This window comes from Rhamphochromis sp. 'chilingali' (genome assembly GCF_963969265.1).
Source record: "Rhamphochromis sp. 'chilingali' genome assembly, chromosome: 11".
In the NCBI taxonomy this organism is placed as follows: domain Eukaryota; kingdom Metazoa; phylum Chordata; class Actinopteri; order Cichliformes; family Cichlidae; genus Rhamphochromis; species Rhamphochromis sp. 'chilingali'.
In genome coordinates, this window is record NC_137938.1 from 20,030,857 (window position 1) to 20,049,749 (window position 18,893).

At 41.1% G+C, this 18,893-nt stretch overlaps 2 protein-coding genes across 4 annotated transcripts; both read left to right on the plus strand.

The window, feature by feature from the left end:
• Window positions 1-1,102: 1,102 nt before the first annotated feature.
• On the plus strand, window positions 1,103-7,677 carry hacl1 (2-hydroxyacyl-CoA lyase 1). The gene is made up of 17 exons (XM_080895898.1): window positions 1,103-1,295; window positions 1,514-1,618; window positions 1,708-1,748; window positions 1,841-1,921; window positions 1,996-2,068; window positions 2,143-2,220; window positions 2,342-2,436; window positions 2,546-2,658; window positions 2,738-2,873; window positions 3,714-3,819; window positions 3,993-4,076; window positions 5,037-5,138; window positions 5,309-5,463; window positions 5,587-5,745; window positions 5,833-5,940; window positions 6,051-6,237; window positions 7,352-7,677. The coding sequence occupies exons 1-17, from the start codon at window positions 1,245-1,247 to the stop codon at window positions 7,382-7,384; spliced, it is 1,707 nt and encodes a 568-aa protein (XP_080752024.1). The 5' UTR covers window positions 1,103-1,244; the 3' UTR covers window positions 7,385-7,677.
• Window positions 7,678-8,563: 886 nt separating this feature from the next.
• colq (collagen-like tail subunit (single strand of homotrimer) of asymmetric acetylcholinesterase) lies at window positions 8,564-17,381 on the plus strand. Of its 3 annotated transcripts, none has more exons than XM_080897170.1 (17): window positions 8,564-8,934; window positions 9,445-9,554; window positions 9,775-9,882; window positions 10,705-10,749; window positions 10,904-10,930; window positions 11,772-11,843; window positions 12,113-12,175; window positions 12,261-12,287; window positions 12,378-12,422; window positions 12,505-12,540; window positions 12,665-12,745; window positions 12,851-12,947; window positions 13,511-13,641; window positions 14,789-14,908; window positions 15,033-15,159; window positions 15,268-15,370; window positions 15,466-17,381. In XM_080897170.1, the coding sequence occupies exons 1-17, from the start codon at window positions 8,838-8,840 to the stop codon at window positions 15,533-15,535; spliced, it is 1,359 nt and encodes a 452-aa protein (XP_080753296.1). In that variant the 5' UTR covers window positions 8,564-8,837; the 3' UTR covers window positions 15,536-17,381. The 3 variants fall into 3 exon arrangements, with proteins under 3 accessions (XP_080753296.1, XP_080753295.1, XP_080753297.1); XM_080897169.1 differs by having other exon boundaries at window positions 8,571-8,934; window positions 15,018-15,159; XM_080897171.1 differs by lacking the exon at window positions 10,904-10,930 and having other exon boundaries at window positions 8,571-8,934; window positions 15,018-15,159.
• Window positions 17,382-18,893: the final 1,512 nt, after the last annotated feature.

Genomic DNA, 18,893 nt, shown 5'->3' on the forward strand with positions numbered 1-18,893 from the left:
ACCCTGATTCAAGAATTCACAGTTTTGTTTGTTGACAAATGCTTTTAACTGGAATTATGTAAAATACATTCGCTAATTTCATTAGTATGGAAAAGTGTTTTTTTCTTTTCCTTGCTTTTTTTCTTGAAGAGGAAAGAAACTAGCATGTATATAGGGAAAATGACTGTGAATTCAAGTTCCAATGAATTCTTTCAGTACTGAGATTGCTGTATATTTTATGAGTAATAAAGAAATGAGTTATTTAATGATGAACTTGATTTATTTTTTTGTTAAATGCTGTCTTTATTTCTGATTGCAACTATCTCCATTTCTTTGTTTTGCTGGGAAAATGGGTGCAAGTGTACAAAAACATATGGAAATACAGTACCGTATATAAGGTAAAAACAGAGTTTGCATAATTCTAATGAGCTTGAAAGTCACTTTTCTGTGTTCATAATGTCATCGGTTTTGACAAGATCCCAAACACCGCTGTCAGAAATGCAGGACCAGACCATGACAGAGACACTGTGTTTTACAGGTGGCTGTAGACACTGTTGTACCTTTCTCCTGACCTCTGTAAATACTGATGACGATTCATCACTCTATAAGACTTATGCTACTGATTTACAGTCCAGTTCTTGTGTAATTTGGCATACCACAGTCTATTCTTACTGTTTCTCACTTTTAAGAATGACGTTTTGACAGCTACCTTTCCACTGAGACTATTTCTGATGAGGCAGTGAGCAGTTCAGGGGCCTGTTGGTGTACCATCATTCAATTATTATTAGTTATACTTTTGTTTTTTATTCTGTCATACAAATATAGAAATCATACAACTGCTGTTTTTATGGTGTAGAAATGTTACTGGCAGCCAATGAAAAGAGCTGCATGATTCTGTTCCATCCATATTTATTAATTTATTTAAAATGATGCATTAAACCAAAGACCGACTACAAGGTCTATGCTTAAACTCTAGATTCTAATATTTATTAGAAATAACTAAATAAAATATAGTATCTAGTCTACACAACTGAATTTCTTTTTGCACTTCTCGGTAGGACGTGAGGTCACACGCATTGGCTCCCGTGATTGGCTCGTAACTCGGAAGTGGAAGTAAGGGGGCGGATGCAGGTCCAAAAACAAACCAAGCAGAGACCTTTGCTCAAGGGCTCTGATGCAAACTTGCTCAAGTCGCAGTCCAGCCTCACCTTGTGGTTTGTGACAGTGCGGTTTGACATTGCGCTGCCTGCTGTCTCCTCACGGTCATGGACGAAGTGACAGGAGCTCAGCTCATCGCTGAGTCTCTAAAGGCTCAGGTAGGAATGACGTCGTCTGCAAACATGTGGCACTCCAACAGAAATATTCTCCCTGTTTGTGTCTTTGCTCAGATGTAACTGTTGAGCAATGTGTCAAAGTCCAAGTGCGGTGCGGTCAGGATCACTAAACTTTTCATAAAAGCATTTCCCCCTCTTATTAATAATGCTACTTTTTTACAAAACTTGTTCAATCCAACGTTCAACCAATCTCCCTGCAGAAAGTGGACTACATGTTTGGGATAGTTGGAGTTCCGATTATCGAAGTGGCCATGGCTGCTCAGGCTGCAGGAATCAGATACGTAGGAATGCGCAACGAGCAAGCGGTAACTCGTTGTTTTGTACAACCTTAGTAATCCCTAACAAAAGCATTGCACTGCCATGCTGACATCAAATAATTTCTGTCGCATAACAGGCGTGCTATGCAGCGTCTGCCGTCGGATACATTACTGGGAGGTAAAATCTAATTCTGTACCGAATAAGGTGAACAGCTGGTGCCCAGCACTGTTATTCACATGTTGCTGTTTCCTGTGGTTATCTGAATCCAGACCAGGGGCCTGTCTTGTGGTTTCTGGACCTGGGCTCATCCATGCCCTGGGTGGAATGGCCAATGCCAACATGAACTGCTGGTATGACTCCATAACCACTGCTGTGTACTGTACAACTAACAAGGTGTTTATGAAGTGATGCTGGCTTTGCACAGGCCGGTGGTTGTTATCGGAGGGTCTTCGGATCGAAATCAGGAAACTGCAGGAGCCTTTCAGGAGTTTCCTCAGGTAACACGTGTCTCGATGTGGATTTTTGCCTGACACCGCTTCTCTACGCTGATTCTGTTTCTCCATGTTGCCAGGTGGAAGCATGCCGCCTGTACAGCAAGTTTTCAGCGAGACCCAGCAGTCTAGAAGCCATCCCCTCAGTGATAGAGAAGGTTGTATAACAATGCCCTCACACTGTCTGTTTTGTTCTTTTAATGTATCGAACAGATCTGGATGATGATGATTATTTTCATCACGTCTGTGTAAAGTTTTCTGGTATTTGGTTGGTCACAGGCGGTCCGCACAAGCATCTATGGGCGTCCGGGTGCTTGTTATGTGGATATTGCAGGCGACATGGTTAATGCTAAAGTGGAGAGGAGCAAAGTTAGGTTTGTTGTCATTCTTGGATTTAAAAATAAATAAATACATTTTTATGCACAGTATCACTCGTTAAACATCAGGTGTATAGACTCTCAGAGAAGTGTGTCTCTCGCTCAGAGAGGTGTCCTGCTGTCCGCCTCCACCAGTGAGTTTGGCTGACCAGGGTTCAGTCACAGAAGCCATATCTGTCTTAAAAGCAGCCAAGACACCCTTGGTCATCATCGGCAAAGGTAACTGAAACAAAAGAAGCAATTGCCACCTCTTTTCAAATTAACTAAGCCTAACCAACCTGTGTTTTTCCGCCAATAGGAGCAGCCTACGGCAGAGCAGAGACTGTGCTGAGGGAGCTTATTGAAATGAGTGGCCTTCCCTTCCTGCCCACCCCGATGGGAAAAGGGGTTCTTCCTGATGACCATGCCAACTGTGTAGCTGCTGCACGCTCAAGGTAAGCCTCACACTGCACAATCACACCTGGTAGTAACCAGACAAAGTTGTAACAATCTGTAGAGCTTCTCCTTAATAGAGTAGTCCAGCAGAACTCTGTAACTTTAGTGTGTTTTAATCTTCCTGAAGTAGAAGGCATAGACATGCTCAGCAATACCCATGCAGGCTTTGGGGTTTAATCAATGCTCAGTTGATATTAACAGTTGAAACAAGGCTGGATGGATTGATGCCTTTGTGCTGTGTGTGCCAAAATCTGACCCTGCCATCTGAATGTTGCAGCAGAAATCCAGACTCATCAGACCGGGCAACATTTTTACAATTTTGATGATTGTATTGATGTATTGAGCTGCTGCCAACTGATTGGCTGGTTAGGTATTAATGTGCAGTTGAACTGGTGTACCTAATGAAGTGTTAGGTAAGTGTATAATAATACACTTATAAAAGTACTTGTTTTTTAAAAGCGATGGTCAGATTTTTCAAAAAAGAAAACAGTCTAACATCCAGACAGACGGATGTGTTTTGAGTGCAGCTCCTATTTTGAATGTGTTTTTAGCTAGAAGACAAAATTCACCTTCTATATGCATTATTAGGATCGAAAAACATTCTGCCTAAGGGAGAAGTGGCACGAAGTTTCTATTTCTATATTTTTTAGGCCAAGAATAGTTGACAGTACATGTTTAGATGGCAAACAAACATTTGTGTCATGGTCATCTATCTGGCTCCTAAATTCTGCATCTTCTAACTAGTCAGGATCTAAAATTTTTAGTCTTGTTTAATGAGAATCCATTGTTTGACCTCTTCTGCTGTTTGTTTTTTATGTATTTTTTCCCTTGTTACCCAGAGCTCTTCTCCAGGCTGATGTCATACTTCTGTTTGGAGCCAGGCTAAATTGGATGCTCCATTTTGGTCTTTCGCCTAGATTTAACCCTAATGTTAAGATCATTCAGGTATGTAAATGACCGAGTTTATGGTTTGAGAAAAATCAGCATTAAAAGATCTGGTTTAAAGCTAGTAGTCTATTTGGTTGTTAATCTTTTGCCTTGTCATGAGAGAGTTAGTTTTGCCAAATCTGGTGCTGCAAAAGCTGTAATGATATAACCCCACTGTGATCTGTTTGCAGGTTGACCTTTGTGCTGAGGAGATGGGCAATAACGTGAGGCCAGCTGTTGCTCTCCTTGGAGATATCAGTGCTGTTGCCACTCAGGTACATTTTCAGCAACTCAGCCCATTGGCTCATCTTTCTCTTTGATGTCTTTCCCATAACGTTAATTTAGGAATCAAAAGCAAACCTGTTTCATCAACATTTGCGCTAATGGTAAGAACCTGTGTAGAACTATGTTTTTCTCTCATAGATAATTCACTATAGCATAAGATCTGGTTGTACTTGTGCAGCTCTTAATGGCTTCTTTAATCATTGGTTTTTAAGCCTGACGACACTGAGGTCTGAACACTTTGTTCAGAGTTTTTTGTTTGTTTTTATATTTTCTTTGCTCCTCTCACTGAATTTTCAGACTGAAATATGCGACAAAAAATATGTCTGTAAAAAGCAAAATGGCAAAAACAAAGCGTATTTCATATACAGAGGAGTTTGAATTGCTAATATATGTTAATTGAGGCCTGAGATGTACTTCTTGGGTTTTTTGCAGTTTCTCTGAGCGCTGCATGGTCTGACCTTGGGGTGAATTTGTTAATAAGATTTCCACTTGTGAATAATTTTCCTCACAGTACGATGATGGACTTGAAATTGTTTGCAAATGGCCTTATAATCATTCCCAGATTAATGGACAGCAACATTTGCTGAGATTGGTGTTGTCTTTCCTCCTCGGCATTGTGTTCACACACGACCACTTGCTGATGATCAGTTAATCAAATGCATTTGATTAGCAGCACCTGGCTTCTACATTCTCTCTCAGTTCCTATGGAAACAGTGAGGACATTCACAAGACTGCTTTTGCATTTTATTACGATTACATTGTGTTAAATGTCATGGGGTTGTTCTTCCTCTGAGGTTGCATCTACCAAATTTTAAGACCAGGTAAGGACCAGATGATTTCTTTGAAACGTCTTGTGCTGTATTTTTAGCTCGACTATATTCTCTATATCAGTGACACGAGTACAGTAACATTCAACTGTAATAGCAGTGTTTTTGTTTTTTTTTCTTCAGCTGCTACTGTGTGTCCGTAGAGATGGTTGGAAATACCCCTCTAACGCTGAGTGGTGGAGCATGTTAAAGAGCAAGATTGCTGCTAATGCAAAAATATCAAAGGTGGGTTTCACCAAAGTTCTTCTAATCCTTCCTTAGAATTTGGACCACCAATGGAAAGCTTACATTGTTGTTCTGTGCATGGTTACACTGTATCAGCCTGCCGATGACATTAAATTATATATTTAATCCATTTAGATGTTGTCTCTGTTTTTTGTGTTTCTTGCCAATAGGCACTTGCTCTACAGTCTACAGTGCCCTTGAACTACTACACAGTGTTTCATCACATCTCCCAGCTGCTGCCACATGACTGCATCATTGTCAGCGAGGGTGCAAACACAATGGACATCGGACGCACCATGTTAAATAACTACCTACCTCGACACAGGTAAGCCAGTCAAGCGCACTGACTTTTTTGTTGTTTTTTTTATGCTAACAAATCAATTTAGACTAAACTGTGAGTTAATGTATATCTATTAGATTGCTGTAAACTAATTTTGATGATGTTCAGACTGGATGCAGGCACTTTTGGAACAATGGGAGTAGGTCTCGGGTTTGCTATCGCAGCAGCTGCTGTGGAGGCGAGCCAGAACACCGGCCGAAGGGTCGTCTGTGTGGAGGGAGACAGTGCCTTTGGGTTTTCTGGTATGGAGGTTGAGACCATGTGCAGGTGAACTGAGTCCAGTGTTTCTATTCAGTATTTGCAGTTTAACCGTCTATTGACTTCACATTCTTCTCTTTGTGTTTTGTAAATCAGGTATAGCCTACCCGTGGTTGTTATTGTGGTCAATAATAACGGCATTTACAGCGGAGTAGATTCTGAAACATGGAAAGCAATGAAACAAATGGGAGAGCTGACCTCTGTGTGAGTGAGATACTTTTGAGAAAATGATCATAAAGTGAATTCACTGATAGTTTTTATTGATGTCTTATGCTATGACGTAGCAAAAGTTGTCTTACATCGTCACACTGTAGGGCCCCTCCCGTGTCCCTTCTACCTGACGCTCGCTATGATGAGGTGATGAAGGCGTTCGGAGGTCGAGGGTTGCTGGTGAGGACGGTGGAGGAGCTGCGCAGTGCCTTACAGCTTAGCCTGAGTGACTGGGAGAGACCAAGTCTCATCAATGTGCTCATTGACCCTTCCTCAGACAGGAAGCAGCAGGTAACTACAACTGTTAGGAGCACATGTTTATAGAGTCTGCATGTTTATAAAGTATGCAACAACATTAACCACGTCTTGCCTGCCAGACAGACTTGAGGGTGAGCGTCTCCCAGGTGCACCTGGAGTAAAATTCTCTACATGCACAGGCAACTCTAGAAAAATAATGCTCCACCTTGTGGTCACGGTTGTAATAACAACTCCTACCATAGTCAGAGCATCTCTGTGGCTCTATCAAATATCTGGACTTCTGCGCTGTGGAGCGTTTGCCGTACACTGGAGAAACATGGAGGGTCTAAGGCGGTCCGAACATGTTAACACAGTCTGGAATAAAGACTTGACATATATCACTCATATCAGAAATCTCATCTCATAGCATGTTTTACACCTTTGCAGCCCTGAGTCCTTGCAGACTATAAGCGGTACTATATGACAAAAGGCTGCAAATCAGATCACAGAATGTTTTTAGTATTTGGTCCTGGTGCACCACAGAAGGCATAAAGAGACTGAGTGACACCAGCAGACACAGCAGTAAAGCCAAGCCTGATTTAATCCAGTGTTTCTTTGGTCTCTGCTTTGCATACAATAAACAGCTTCATGTTTACTTGACTCTTCCTCATCCTTTGAGGGCTATGTTACCAACATGCCTCGCTGAGCCGTAATCCTCCTGCTCCAGGTGCACCAGAACTGTTGTATTCCACTCACAATCCCTCCACCTAACACCAACCTGACCTTTCTATTTCAGGGCTCCCATAATTAGAAAGCAAGGCCCTCCGTGTTTATGTTGAACGTATCCACGCAACCTTTTGCAGACACGGTTGAAGGTTGTATTGAGTAATGTATCCACAGCGCTGAGCTCCACGGCTGTGCCAGCAGAAAGACTTGTCCCTGACTTTTAGTGTTGCGCCTTTACCTTTCGACACCCAACTTTAATTCATTCCTGTCAGACTTGAAGCTGACAAGATTTAGTTTTGAAAATTTGAAGAAAACTTTTAGTTAATTTTTATTACCTGGAAAAACCTCTGTTTTACTGCTTAGATCTCCATTACAGTACAATATTCCTCTAGATCTTATTACACCGTATAGCTAATATAAACACTGTGTTGTCTGTTTGCAGGAGTTTCCTTGGCTCACACGTTCCAACCTGTAGATTTCCAGAGCGTTTCAGAACAGCAGTGACGGTTTTCTCCTGGAAAATATCAAACTGCTTTTGTTTTTCTGGTTGTTTCCATTAATTAATCTAATATTTTGCTATTACTATACTGTGAATAATATGAAAAATATGACTACAATAAAACATTTCACACAGAGTGCATGCTGTTTCTTTATGTCAGTTTTTTCCCCTCTTAATCTGGACTGCAACTGTGAGTTGCCCTGTTGAGTATTGCCTACATTAATGAAATGTAATAAAATTAAATCTGGAGAAAAGGAGAAAATAAACGCATTTGACAAACTTTTTTTTCTTTTTGCAAATGAACCAGCTAATCTTTACAGTTGAATGTAGAGATTTGTCAGTAATGGGGAAACTTTAGATGAAATCAACAGGATTTTTCTCATTTCCATAAGTTTTGTATCCTTTTCCACAACTTGTCTGAAAAATCCTAAATGCGCAACAAAAAAAGCAATGCAAGCTAAAATAATTTGGTAGAAAATTGCATTGCTTTGTATCTCTTAAGTTGCAAGCTTGACATGATTGCTTTTTGTAATTTATATAAAGAAAAAAGCATAATTTATCTTAACCTCCTAGGACCTGAACTCTTCCCCAGCATGCATTTTTAATTTCTCTTTGATATTTGGGCATATTGGGGCCCGATGAATGTAAAAACAAAGAATTACCAGATTTTTGTTTTTACCTTATTTTTGTTTTTAAGAAAAATCAGAGCCACATATGAGGATATTCGTTTAAAATTTTGATAGAACAGTAGCAGTATAATGTCCTTGTAAGTGGATATCAGGCCCATGTAGAGCAAAATTGAGTATTTTAGTCTAAATAACCCAAAATGTGATGTCCACACATGTGGACGCCAGGTCCTAGGAGGTTAAAGTGCTGCTGAGAAGTAATGGAGTCTGTTTTTCTAGGTCCTTTGGAAATGCAGACACTTGACATTGTGTAAAAGACTTGCCACAGCAGTATAGTGCGCACTAAATAACTTGATGCACAGTGTACTTCATCACAAAAAAACACATTCATCTAAACATAATTAGACTGTAGACTGATACATCTAAGAAAGTTGTAACATATTGACATCTTCATTCAGAATGCTCTCAGCATGTCTTGCAGAAAAGCACACAGGGAGTCTCACAACTTTCCCTGAAGAGAGACAATAACAAAAGCCCCCCACTGCAGTAGTAGAGATCTAATATTGGCACCAGGAGCAGCTGGCAGGCTGTCTCCTGTAATTTTAGTGCACACTGATGCAGAGGAAAGATTTAATGGGTATTGGTCAGCGTACCCTCTTCTGAGGGCGTAAAGGAGACACAGCAGAGTGAACGCAGAGGGAGGGGGGCAGAGAGAGAGGACAGTGAGAAAAGAGGGAGTGGAAAAAGACAGCTTGAGAGCTGCTGTGGATCAGAAATAAAGTCAGGCAACTATCCGGAGCAGCATGACTCTTCTAACACTTGGACTGTATCTGCCATTGTGGTTTTGTTATGGCCTGGCTCAGCCTTCTTTTCTGGACAACTTTGATTCATTCCCAGCAGGTAAGAGCGTTTTAATCCTGAGCTTGAACACTGTATACTGTACTGTGCGTGCACAGGAGCTGGTGGATTTGAGCTGCAAAAGCACGGATTCTGAAAGTCTCAATTTGAGATTCACGTGGCACTCATGATAATACCCTTGTTTTTATTTTCTTGTTGTCCATGAGGTAGGTTGGAAAGGCCTCTATAAATAGCGAGAACAGCTCCGGCTCTTCAGTGAGAGGCACATGGGCTTCATATCCGTCCAGTGCTAGGAATTCTGCTGGATGGGTGTCATGATTTGATAGTTTGCACCTGTTTCTCTGTTGCTTGTGCTGCTCCAGCATGCTGTAATTGCTTCAGTTTGTCAAATTTTTGATCTGTCCCGCCTTAATTTGTCGTAAATGAAGTTTTTCTCATCTCGCATTCATTATCGCGGGTGCAGAAGTTAAAACAACACACAAAAAAACCTTCCTGGCTTCATATACCTTTGATACCCTGTTTAATTTGTGACTGCATGCCCACCTTGCGCAGCTCTCAGATCACCGGATCAGCAGAAGAGGTTCAACCCATGCTGTTTAGTGAGTCCGCCTCCACCACCGCTGTTTCCTCCACCCCCTTCACTTTGGCGCCTCTACCCTCATGTGAGTCAAAGTCATGTGACTTTCTATTGTGAATCTCTAACTATTGACATGTCCTTGATTTATATCCAAAAACACCACATTTCTTACAGCCTTTTGACCCCTGGTCAAGAGTCTCTCGAATTTAATGTCAACAACTGTATGAATAGCATCAAACCTGCTCTTGCAAATGTTGTCAAGACCGAAGAAGTCATCGAATTGCATCTTTATTTATATTTTACAGAGTGATGGAAATTCCCGTGGTGGTCGCGAGTCTGATGTGGACAATAACAATAAAGTTTCTTCTTGCCCAGCAGGCCCTCCGGGGCCTCCTGGCCCCCCAGGACCTCAGGTGGGAAACCAGGCTATTCCTAAAACATCATGGCTATCCTTTTGTATCTGGAACCGTGCCACTGTTATTGGACTCTTCCAATAAATCTCTCATAATGTAACAGGATTCATCACCACTATAACTAAAGCGTCAGTCTCTGTTTCATGTTGGAGTCTACGTAGTTTTAAGGTGTTAAAAATTAGTACCCCAACTACATATTAACCGCATGTCTTCTCCAACTTGATAGTTCCTGTATAGCAGGAGATGGGGATTTCTCTGGCCCATGCAACACAGCAACCTATTAACGCTCCACTTTTAGCTGAGACACAAATAGCCTTTTTCCACCGGCTGCCAGTGTCCCACACATCATTCTCAGAAACTGTCTGAAGAGCTGTCTGCTTGGAAACGAGCACTGGGTCGCGTAAATTCCAGGGCTCACCAAAACATGCTTGTGTCCAGGTGTTTGTGTTCTCTAGTGATTGAAAGATGCAAAGACCTTTCGGTTCAAAAGGCCCTCATAACCCAACCTGCTCCACTGTTCTCCACTGTGTTCCAGCATTTCATAAGTGAAAGCAGATTTACCAACTGATTGTTAAAGCTTTTGCTGCGGTTGCTCATCAGAGGTCCAACCGCAGCAGCATTTCTCTTTATCAAAGGAGGCCCACAAGGCAGCTTTTAAATCAATAGTGGCCACTCAGCCTTTAGCTAATTGAAACTGCAGCTTCCAGAAACAGAACAGATCTGTGGTGGGATGCTGTGGACAATAAAATGAATTTAGATGGCTATCTCTGTGATTTAGGAGCATATAGCACAAATCTAATGTTTTCTTTTTATGTTCATTAGGGTCCCCCTGGATTACCTGGGATAGCAGGGCCTAAAGGAGAAAAGGTAAGGAGTGTACTTATTGAAATTAGATAAAACTAGACTGTCTGCTTATTATTCTAATAAGCTAAAGTGCAACTGACCTTTTGCACACAAATGCTTTCTGGAAGTGCATTAAATGACTGCCGTCCTTGTCCCCTCCTCCACATCCTGTTGTCAGGGAGAAATAGGAAGACCTGGTCAAAAGGTGAGAGTCTCCATTAATCACTCCATGTTCTTTGCTAAGTGGATTTACTCAAAAAATGAGATACAATGCCTCCGCCTGCTCGCTCGCTGTAAGTCACAGTGCTGCCAGTGCCTGCTTGTGTACATCCCGAAATTGTGAGGATATACAACCTTGACAGGAGGCAGAACAGACACACTGACAGGAGGCAAATGGGTGCAGGGCTGCTGAGACAGGCTGTTTTTGTGGCTGAGGGACTTTACATGCTCTCAGTCTGTTTCTCTCACCGAAGCGGAGCATATTGCTTCCCTATCAACATTCCGCATCAGGCTAGCCTGTCCGACGGTCCTCCTTCTCCTAACATAAAGCTTTATTGAAAGCTCGGGACACACTATGTGATGAGCACAGGTAGAAGAGTAGCGTCCTCCTAAATGAATCAAAGCTGTCCAATGGGGGAGCTTCACTTTGCAAGCGGCCTGACTGAGCAGCTTTGCAGCACCGCAGAGCAATTTAGCTTAGTGTTTCAGCCAGGTTATTAATCATTTTATTTCCCACAAGCACAGACTCCTGTTCTATATACAGCCCATCATTTAATTAAAGAGAGCAAAGTGACAGGGCTCGTTAAAGCCATTCTCCCCCTACATGTGCAGCAGCGTCTGAAAAATGCTGTAGTGAGCTGGCCGTCAGCTAATGCAGCAAATAATTCATTCAGACATATATATATATATATATGTATACATATATATATATATATATATATATATATATATATATATATATATATATATGTATATATATGTATGTTCAAACAGGCATAAAAGGCTCTGATTTCATTAACTTAAAAAACAGTTATGTCTCCTGTCAGGGTCGGACAGGCCCTCCTGGACTTCCTGGGAAAAGAGGACCAACAGGATGGTCAGGACCAAGTGGGGCCAAAGTGAGTAAGTCATAATGTAGATCTTATAAAATATGTCAATATATGAGACCAATAAGAACCAGAATGGTTTATTACACAAGTCTGATTTGCAGTCAAATAAACTAAAACCCTGGTTTACCAGTTATGTAACATGCAAACAGCCTTTCCTTTGGTGAACGCTTTACTGTAAACGTAATAAAAGAACCTTTAACGTTCAATGTCCGCATATGACATTTCTTATTTTAAAGACAAAAGCTCATTCAGGTTATTCATGTTTACCTTTGTGTCAGGGGGAGAAAGGTGACCCGGGGCTGATGGGTTTGCCTGGATCCAGAGGACCAATTGGGCCGAGGGTAAAATTTTACATATGCTGTTTAGTGATCTTTAGTGAGTTTTGTTTCATCGTGTTTCATGCTTGTTATAAATCTTTAATCCTAGGGCTTACCTGGGTATAAAGGGGAAAAGGTAAGTGGCACCATTCAGCTGTAAATACCGTAGGATTTATTGATTAACTACTTTGACAGTAAACTAAATGAATGTAATCTGCTCTGTCAGGGTTCCCGAGGTGACCGTGGCGAGAATGGGATGAAAGGAGACAAGGTGGGGAGAGTGTATCAGGAAAATTGTACATACACTTTGTAAGAATTCTGAATTCATGTTACGTACTCTTCCTCACTCGCAGGGTGCAATGGGTTTCCCAGGAATGCTTGGACAAAAAGTGAGTAATCCTCATTCACGCCAGTAAGGGTTCTGCCTTACAGTGTTAACCAGCTAACCAATTAAATTCATGTATTTGAATTCAGAATTTTTCTAATATAGATATTTTTTTTTCTGTTATTGAGGGTGAAATGGGTCCAAAAGGAGAACCTGGAACCTCAGGAAACAGAGGACCCACTGGCCGACCGGGGAAGAGAGGCAAGCAGGTGAGGAGTTTGTGGGTTGCACTGTTTTACAGTAGTGATAGCAAGACAGTTGTACTTTTTGACATGTGGTGTAAGGAAATGACCCTGCACTGTTTTGAATTTAAGGGACTGAAAGGAGACACAGGAAGCGTTGGTCCTATAGGGCCAGCAGGCCCGCAGGGACCTCCAGGCCACCCCGGCCCTCCTGGTCCACCTGCAACAGGTGAAATCCCAAAGTAGATTTAAAACTCTTGAAAACTGTGGTCATAATTAAGTGTTTGCTGGAGAGATTTAGTTTGTGGATGGTCGTGTGTTTTTTTCCGTTGTGAGCGCGTGAAAACTTGTGCTGAAAGTGAGAAGGGAAAGCTCGCAGCCCGGTGAGTAAAGGAAGCCCACTTTGAAACTGTGTACGAGGTAACACCAGTAGTCTTATTTAGCACTGGAGAAATCGAATCCCCCTGAGCTGAAACAGGATTCTCTCAGCATGACATCATGTGGCTAAAATGGATTGACAGATGGCAAGCCTACAGTTTTACAAATATTATGTCAGCACATCATCAAGATGACATTTGTTATCTTGATCAAGTTCCTGTATGAATTATCCTGATTGTGTTTGCTTCTTGATTGATAAATCAAAGACGCTAGACTGACATGTGGTATTTATATCAGCTTGTGTAGGCTGTACACAACTCATTAATGCTGCTATATTCTGTCACTTTGGACTAAATATAGACCCACTGTTTGTTTATCCTTCCTTTTTTTCTCCCCCTCTTCCTGTATATGCAGGAGTCTACATGGTTGGAGCAAAGGGTGCGCGCGGTCCACCAGGGCCTCCTGGAAAGTGTAGCTGCAGCTCTTTGAGTAGTCCTCCATTTGAAAATTATGCCTCTACAGGAAATTATCTCAAAGTGCCAGCGGTGAGAGATGAATGGTTTGCAGTCAAATATAGAATCATCTGTGAAATCAGTGAAAAATCCACCAAATTAAAATGTAAAGAGTTTCAAAGGGTAATACAGTTGTGGTCAGAAGTTTACATCAGCTCATCATAGGCATCGATGCCATGGTAATTGTAGCTTTTTAATAACCTTTTGCAAACGAATGCTTTCTGGAAGTGCATTAAATGACGGCAGTGCCGTCCTCTTTTTCCAGGGTGGAGTGATTGTACAACATAGACCTTTAATGGCTTTAGGAAGGCTGTTTCAGCTCTTGATTTGAGCTAAAAAAAAAAAAAAAAATTCATCCACTTTGTGCAATTTACTGGTACCACTGGCAGTAAAACAGCCCTGCAGAATGATGCTACCACCACCATGCTTGACAGCCTGTACAGTATTTTTAGTTTTGAAAGCCTCACCTTTACTCTAAACATATGTCTTGGTATTCTTGCCAAATAGCTCAATCTTTATCTGATCTGACCATAAAACGTTTTTGCAGATGACATTTGGTTTTTCTTGGACAAAGCAGTGACACATCCAAATAAGTTGTTTGAACTGATAATCTTAAAATCTGCAGTGGTTTAAAAATGGCTTCAAGAGACCCTCCTAACTTGTATAAATCTAAAAGTCTCCTTCTAAGACCTTCACAGAATTCCTTGGATTTTCCTATTGTTCCAAGTATTGGTCAATCCAATGACTGCTATAAAACAAAGACAGTGAAGAGAAACTCCTTTTTGAGGTCAATCATGATAACTAGCGAGAAGTTAGGGATCAAGTTAGAAGTATATATTTGACCTTTATTTATACTTTTGGCTGTGAGTGGATTAGAGAAAATACAAAATACAAAAATTAAAAAAAAAAAAAGATTTTGTACAATCATTCCAATCCAGAAAAAGAACACTTCAAAGATATCATTAAAAGCATCATGCCTGTGATAAATCTATTAAACTTTAGACCACAACTGGAAATAAATAAGCTTGAAAGATAAAAGGAAGGTTAAAGTACACTTACAGGAGAGATAGATAATGCTTGCAGACAAATGTTACCAGCTGGGATGACAAATGATGGTCTTCAATGTTATTTCATAAAGTGCTAAAATGCACGGAACCCTATTATTTTGCCTTTTATTTAGATATTTGTGGTGAGCAATGAGGAGGAACTGGAGCGCCTCCGCACAGATAACGCTCTTGCATTCCGTAAAGACCAGAAATCTCTCTATTTCAAAGACATTGATGGCTGGCTGCCAATCCAGGTATAAATGCATGTAGCAACAATGCAATGTGTCCTTAAAAAAAACAATAGATATTGACTTTCAAACAGCCTTTTCCTTTTATGTTCACATTTTTTAAATTCTGCAAAAGACCTTTCCATTCCAGATCACGCCCTACCAGTCCATGGAAAATGCCCCCGATGATGAAGGTTACTGTGGGGACGGCATAGTGCAGATCTCCACCGGGGAGGAGTGTGATGACAAAAACAGAGTTGTCACCGATGGCTGCGTCAGTAAGTCATGCATCTATGTTACCGGTCCTTTTATAGTTCATTAGCTGTACTTTGCTGTGCACATATAACATGACCCCCCTGTGCCCCTGCTGTCTCATGTTACCATAGAGTGTAAACATGCCTACTGTGGAGACGGATACCGCTATGAAGGGGCTGAGGAGTGTGATGGAAAAGACTTTGGATACCAGACATGTAATTCATATCTTCCAGGGTAAGCATACAGCATTTGGGTACACAACCTTGTACTGCATGAAAAGATGTAGGTTATGAACTTGACCCTGAAAACGTTTTTCTTATGATTTGTAGGTCATATGGTCACCTCAAGTGCACAAGATACTGTACTATTGACTCAACAAACTGCAAGTACTTTACTTGAGGAGTTGTCTGGACAGTGCTGTGGCTCCTCTGTGTGTTATTTGCTTGGGACTTAACATGTAAAAAAAAAGAAAAAAAAAAAGAAAAGACAACAATGCTCCAAGCAAAAACATGGAGGCTGCCAGTGATTCTGTTATGAAAGAAAGAACAAAACCTAGAAATATACAAACATACATAAAACTCATCTGTGTTGCTGCTGAGATGCCACATATCCCGGAGGTTATAGCTTGAGTCTTTGAAGGTGAAAATCCGCACACTGGAAATGCAAAGGAAGACTGCACGCTGTCTTAACGAGAAGGATTTGGACTGGCTTCCTCAACATACCCAACTGGACCCGAACCAGCCTTTCAACGCAACAGTTGAGAGCCTCAATCGCGTACCAGTGGACGATGTTGCAGAGAAGCAGTAGCTGGAACAGAGGCATATTAATCTTGACCCAGTTACTGTTGAGAATAACAAGCAGTAGGACATCCAGAGCGATGGCCCGAGGTATTCTACTGCAGTGTGAATGACAGTGCACAGCATTTGCATGTATCTGGGATTACTAAAACCACGACAGCAGCTGTCACTATCAAAGCATGTAACCTATCAGTTTACTTATTACTGTCAAAACAACTTTCGTACTGTGTCCTCTCACTACCATGTCGAGATACAAAGGTAGGGATGGAGATAGAGGTGGTTATAGTGCACTACATACTGTATATATAGCGAGTTATGCACTTGTAATCTTTGAGTGAGACTGTTACTCCAGGAGGCTTGAAGCCTAGAAGTTGACCCAGCTTTGTTAGCTTGTGGTGGTACCGTACTGACAGGGACATTTAGTCTGGACAAGGTTTCAATAAATCCCCAAATCTTCTCAGGAACTAGCTAACAGGTAATGTAGCTCAACAAACAAAGCACCTTTTACAGGTATCCTCTACTGCTCTTTATAAATTACGCGGCAGTCACTGTACACTGAGGCAACTCAAGCAAAAGCTTTAACGCATCAACAATGCGCAGTACTGCAGGATTCAGTTTCCCCTCCTGTGCTGCAGTGAGAAATGAAATATACTGTACACGAAGGCTTGAAACTGTTATGTCCTTAATTTTCTCGGTGCACGGGAAGGGCTGGACTATTCTGTAGCTGCTAAAGGGGGGAGGGAGAGGAACTCATATCGCAGTCAGTTTTCTGATCATTACTGTAAATACTCTGATACCTCTTTATCCAGTCTTTCTGTCTTACAGTATATACAGCAACAGTAAACTTAACAGTGTAGGTGTAGTCCGCTGTGTGTTGGGCACAAATGCTGAAAATGACTGTGCTGATATAAGCTGACATTTTCCATAAGCTACTCTTTGAGTCGCGGTGCCAAGGGAGACCTTTTCTCAGACATACCTAGATGTAGTCAGGTCTATAAAGCCTACAAAAGCAATCAAAAGATGAAGACTGTTAATATATTGTGTCCGCATGCTTGTGAAACTCTGCTAATGCTTCACCTTTGTCAAATACTGTTTTGTAAATCATCATTGCATTCATCAGCATAGCAGGTGTCTTAAGAACTGTCAGTCTTGCTCTGTTCAGAGAGAAGCAAAGCACTGTATGAATGACAAACCTTAAAGTTATGAACTGTGCCATGCACAAAGCTCGAGTACCGTTCTGGAAACTATGTTGAGTGTTGTGTCTGTGGCCTGTGCTGCTGTGTTCTATCTTAGACTGCCTATGTACAGCAATGCTGAAACGTGCATGTGGTGACGTGCTGTAAGGCTTTATGAAGCGTAGCAAGCATTGTGACTGGGGTAGTTCATTTTGTTTTAATACTCTGATATGATTTTTACAGTAGTTGTGAACTATTTAAAAAATGATCAAATAAAAGTGATATTTAAGTCACTCTCTTTATTTAAACTTAAACCTTGGTTAGCGGTTTGTCATGTCTGCTGTTATTGGAAAAAAAGCACACACACAAAAAACCCAAACCTAACTGGCATTGATGGAGAGGCTATTGATGTTCTCTTAGGATACAACACTCAGACAAAAAAGTAAGGGGGACATCAAAGTATCGCAGCAGTCAGCCGTTTGCTGAGTGCTGCGTTAGTCTAAATGCAAAGCAGACCACACAGTGAACTCTTGCTGTTTCTCAGACGTGGCAATGGGTTTTTCGGCTTTTTATTCCATCTTAATGAAGCCTTTCAGAGCTGAATCTGTGCCTGGAGATGAGGCACAGCGATACAGGTTGGGGACAGACCAGCCGGCCACTGTTGCAACCAAGATGTTTGAAGCAGGATGAGACCATATAACTGTATTAGCATGCTGTATTCCTCTTCTAAATCACATCAGGGCAATTTGTCTACCGAGATGCCAGAGTAAAACCTTACCTTGGTGTATTTATGCCATCATGTGCAGTGCCCTGACCGGGGCAATCACATTTGTCAAACAAATGTCCCAGTGTGGCACTAAATGTCACTGAAATTCAAGGGCTGACCTGATTTTACTGGCTCTGTAATGAAAAGATGAGCTGTGGTCACAGAAGAATCCCTCAAGTGAAGTTTACCATTTGTGAAGTAAGGTCAAATTAACTTATGAGCTGTATCCCATGCATTTTATTAACTTATTCATGCAGTGTAACTTATAGCAAGCTTGGTCTATGTTCAGCTCACATAGGTATTAAAATGATACCTATGGAAAAATGACACTCTTTTTTTCCACTACAAGGTTATTTTAGTGTAGACTGACTGGTGTAGCATTACAGCTGTGGTACATGGGGCGATGCAAAGGAAACCACAGGACAGGAAGCTGGCAGAGACCCAACTGCTTCACCTAAGCCAAGTGAAAATCCCTGACCTATAGATAAGAACTGCTGGTATCCTGGGTGCAGTGGTGCTGATTAATGCACATGCAAAATAATCACTTGAAACAGAAAATGATATACAGAAGTATTATTTAAGATTGGTACCACAGTTGTTACGACAAACTATTTACTATCTGTTTCTTATTTGCACTCAACAGTCACTGTGTTAGGCACATATTGAAAACACTGGGTTGGAATTTATTTTGCCTTCAAAAATTTGACCAAAATCTTTTGGTCAAAATTGATAATAGCATCACTGAGTTGCTGCAGATTTACCAGCTGTACATCAGTGATGAGAATCTCCTTTTATGCCAAACACCCCAAAAGATTTTTTTTTAATTTAGCCTTTGAGACTGAGTGTCTCACTTCCAAGAGACCTGCTCCAGACAAACATATTAAAATTACAACAATAAAAAAGCAATAAAATGGCTAAATATGTATAACATACACAGTCATATTAAAACATGAACAAGTTCCCAGAGATGATTTCATAAAAACATTTGTATGTCTTTTAAAGTCTGCAAGTGAAATCAA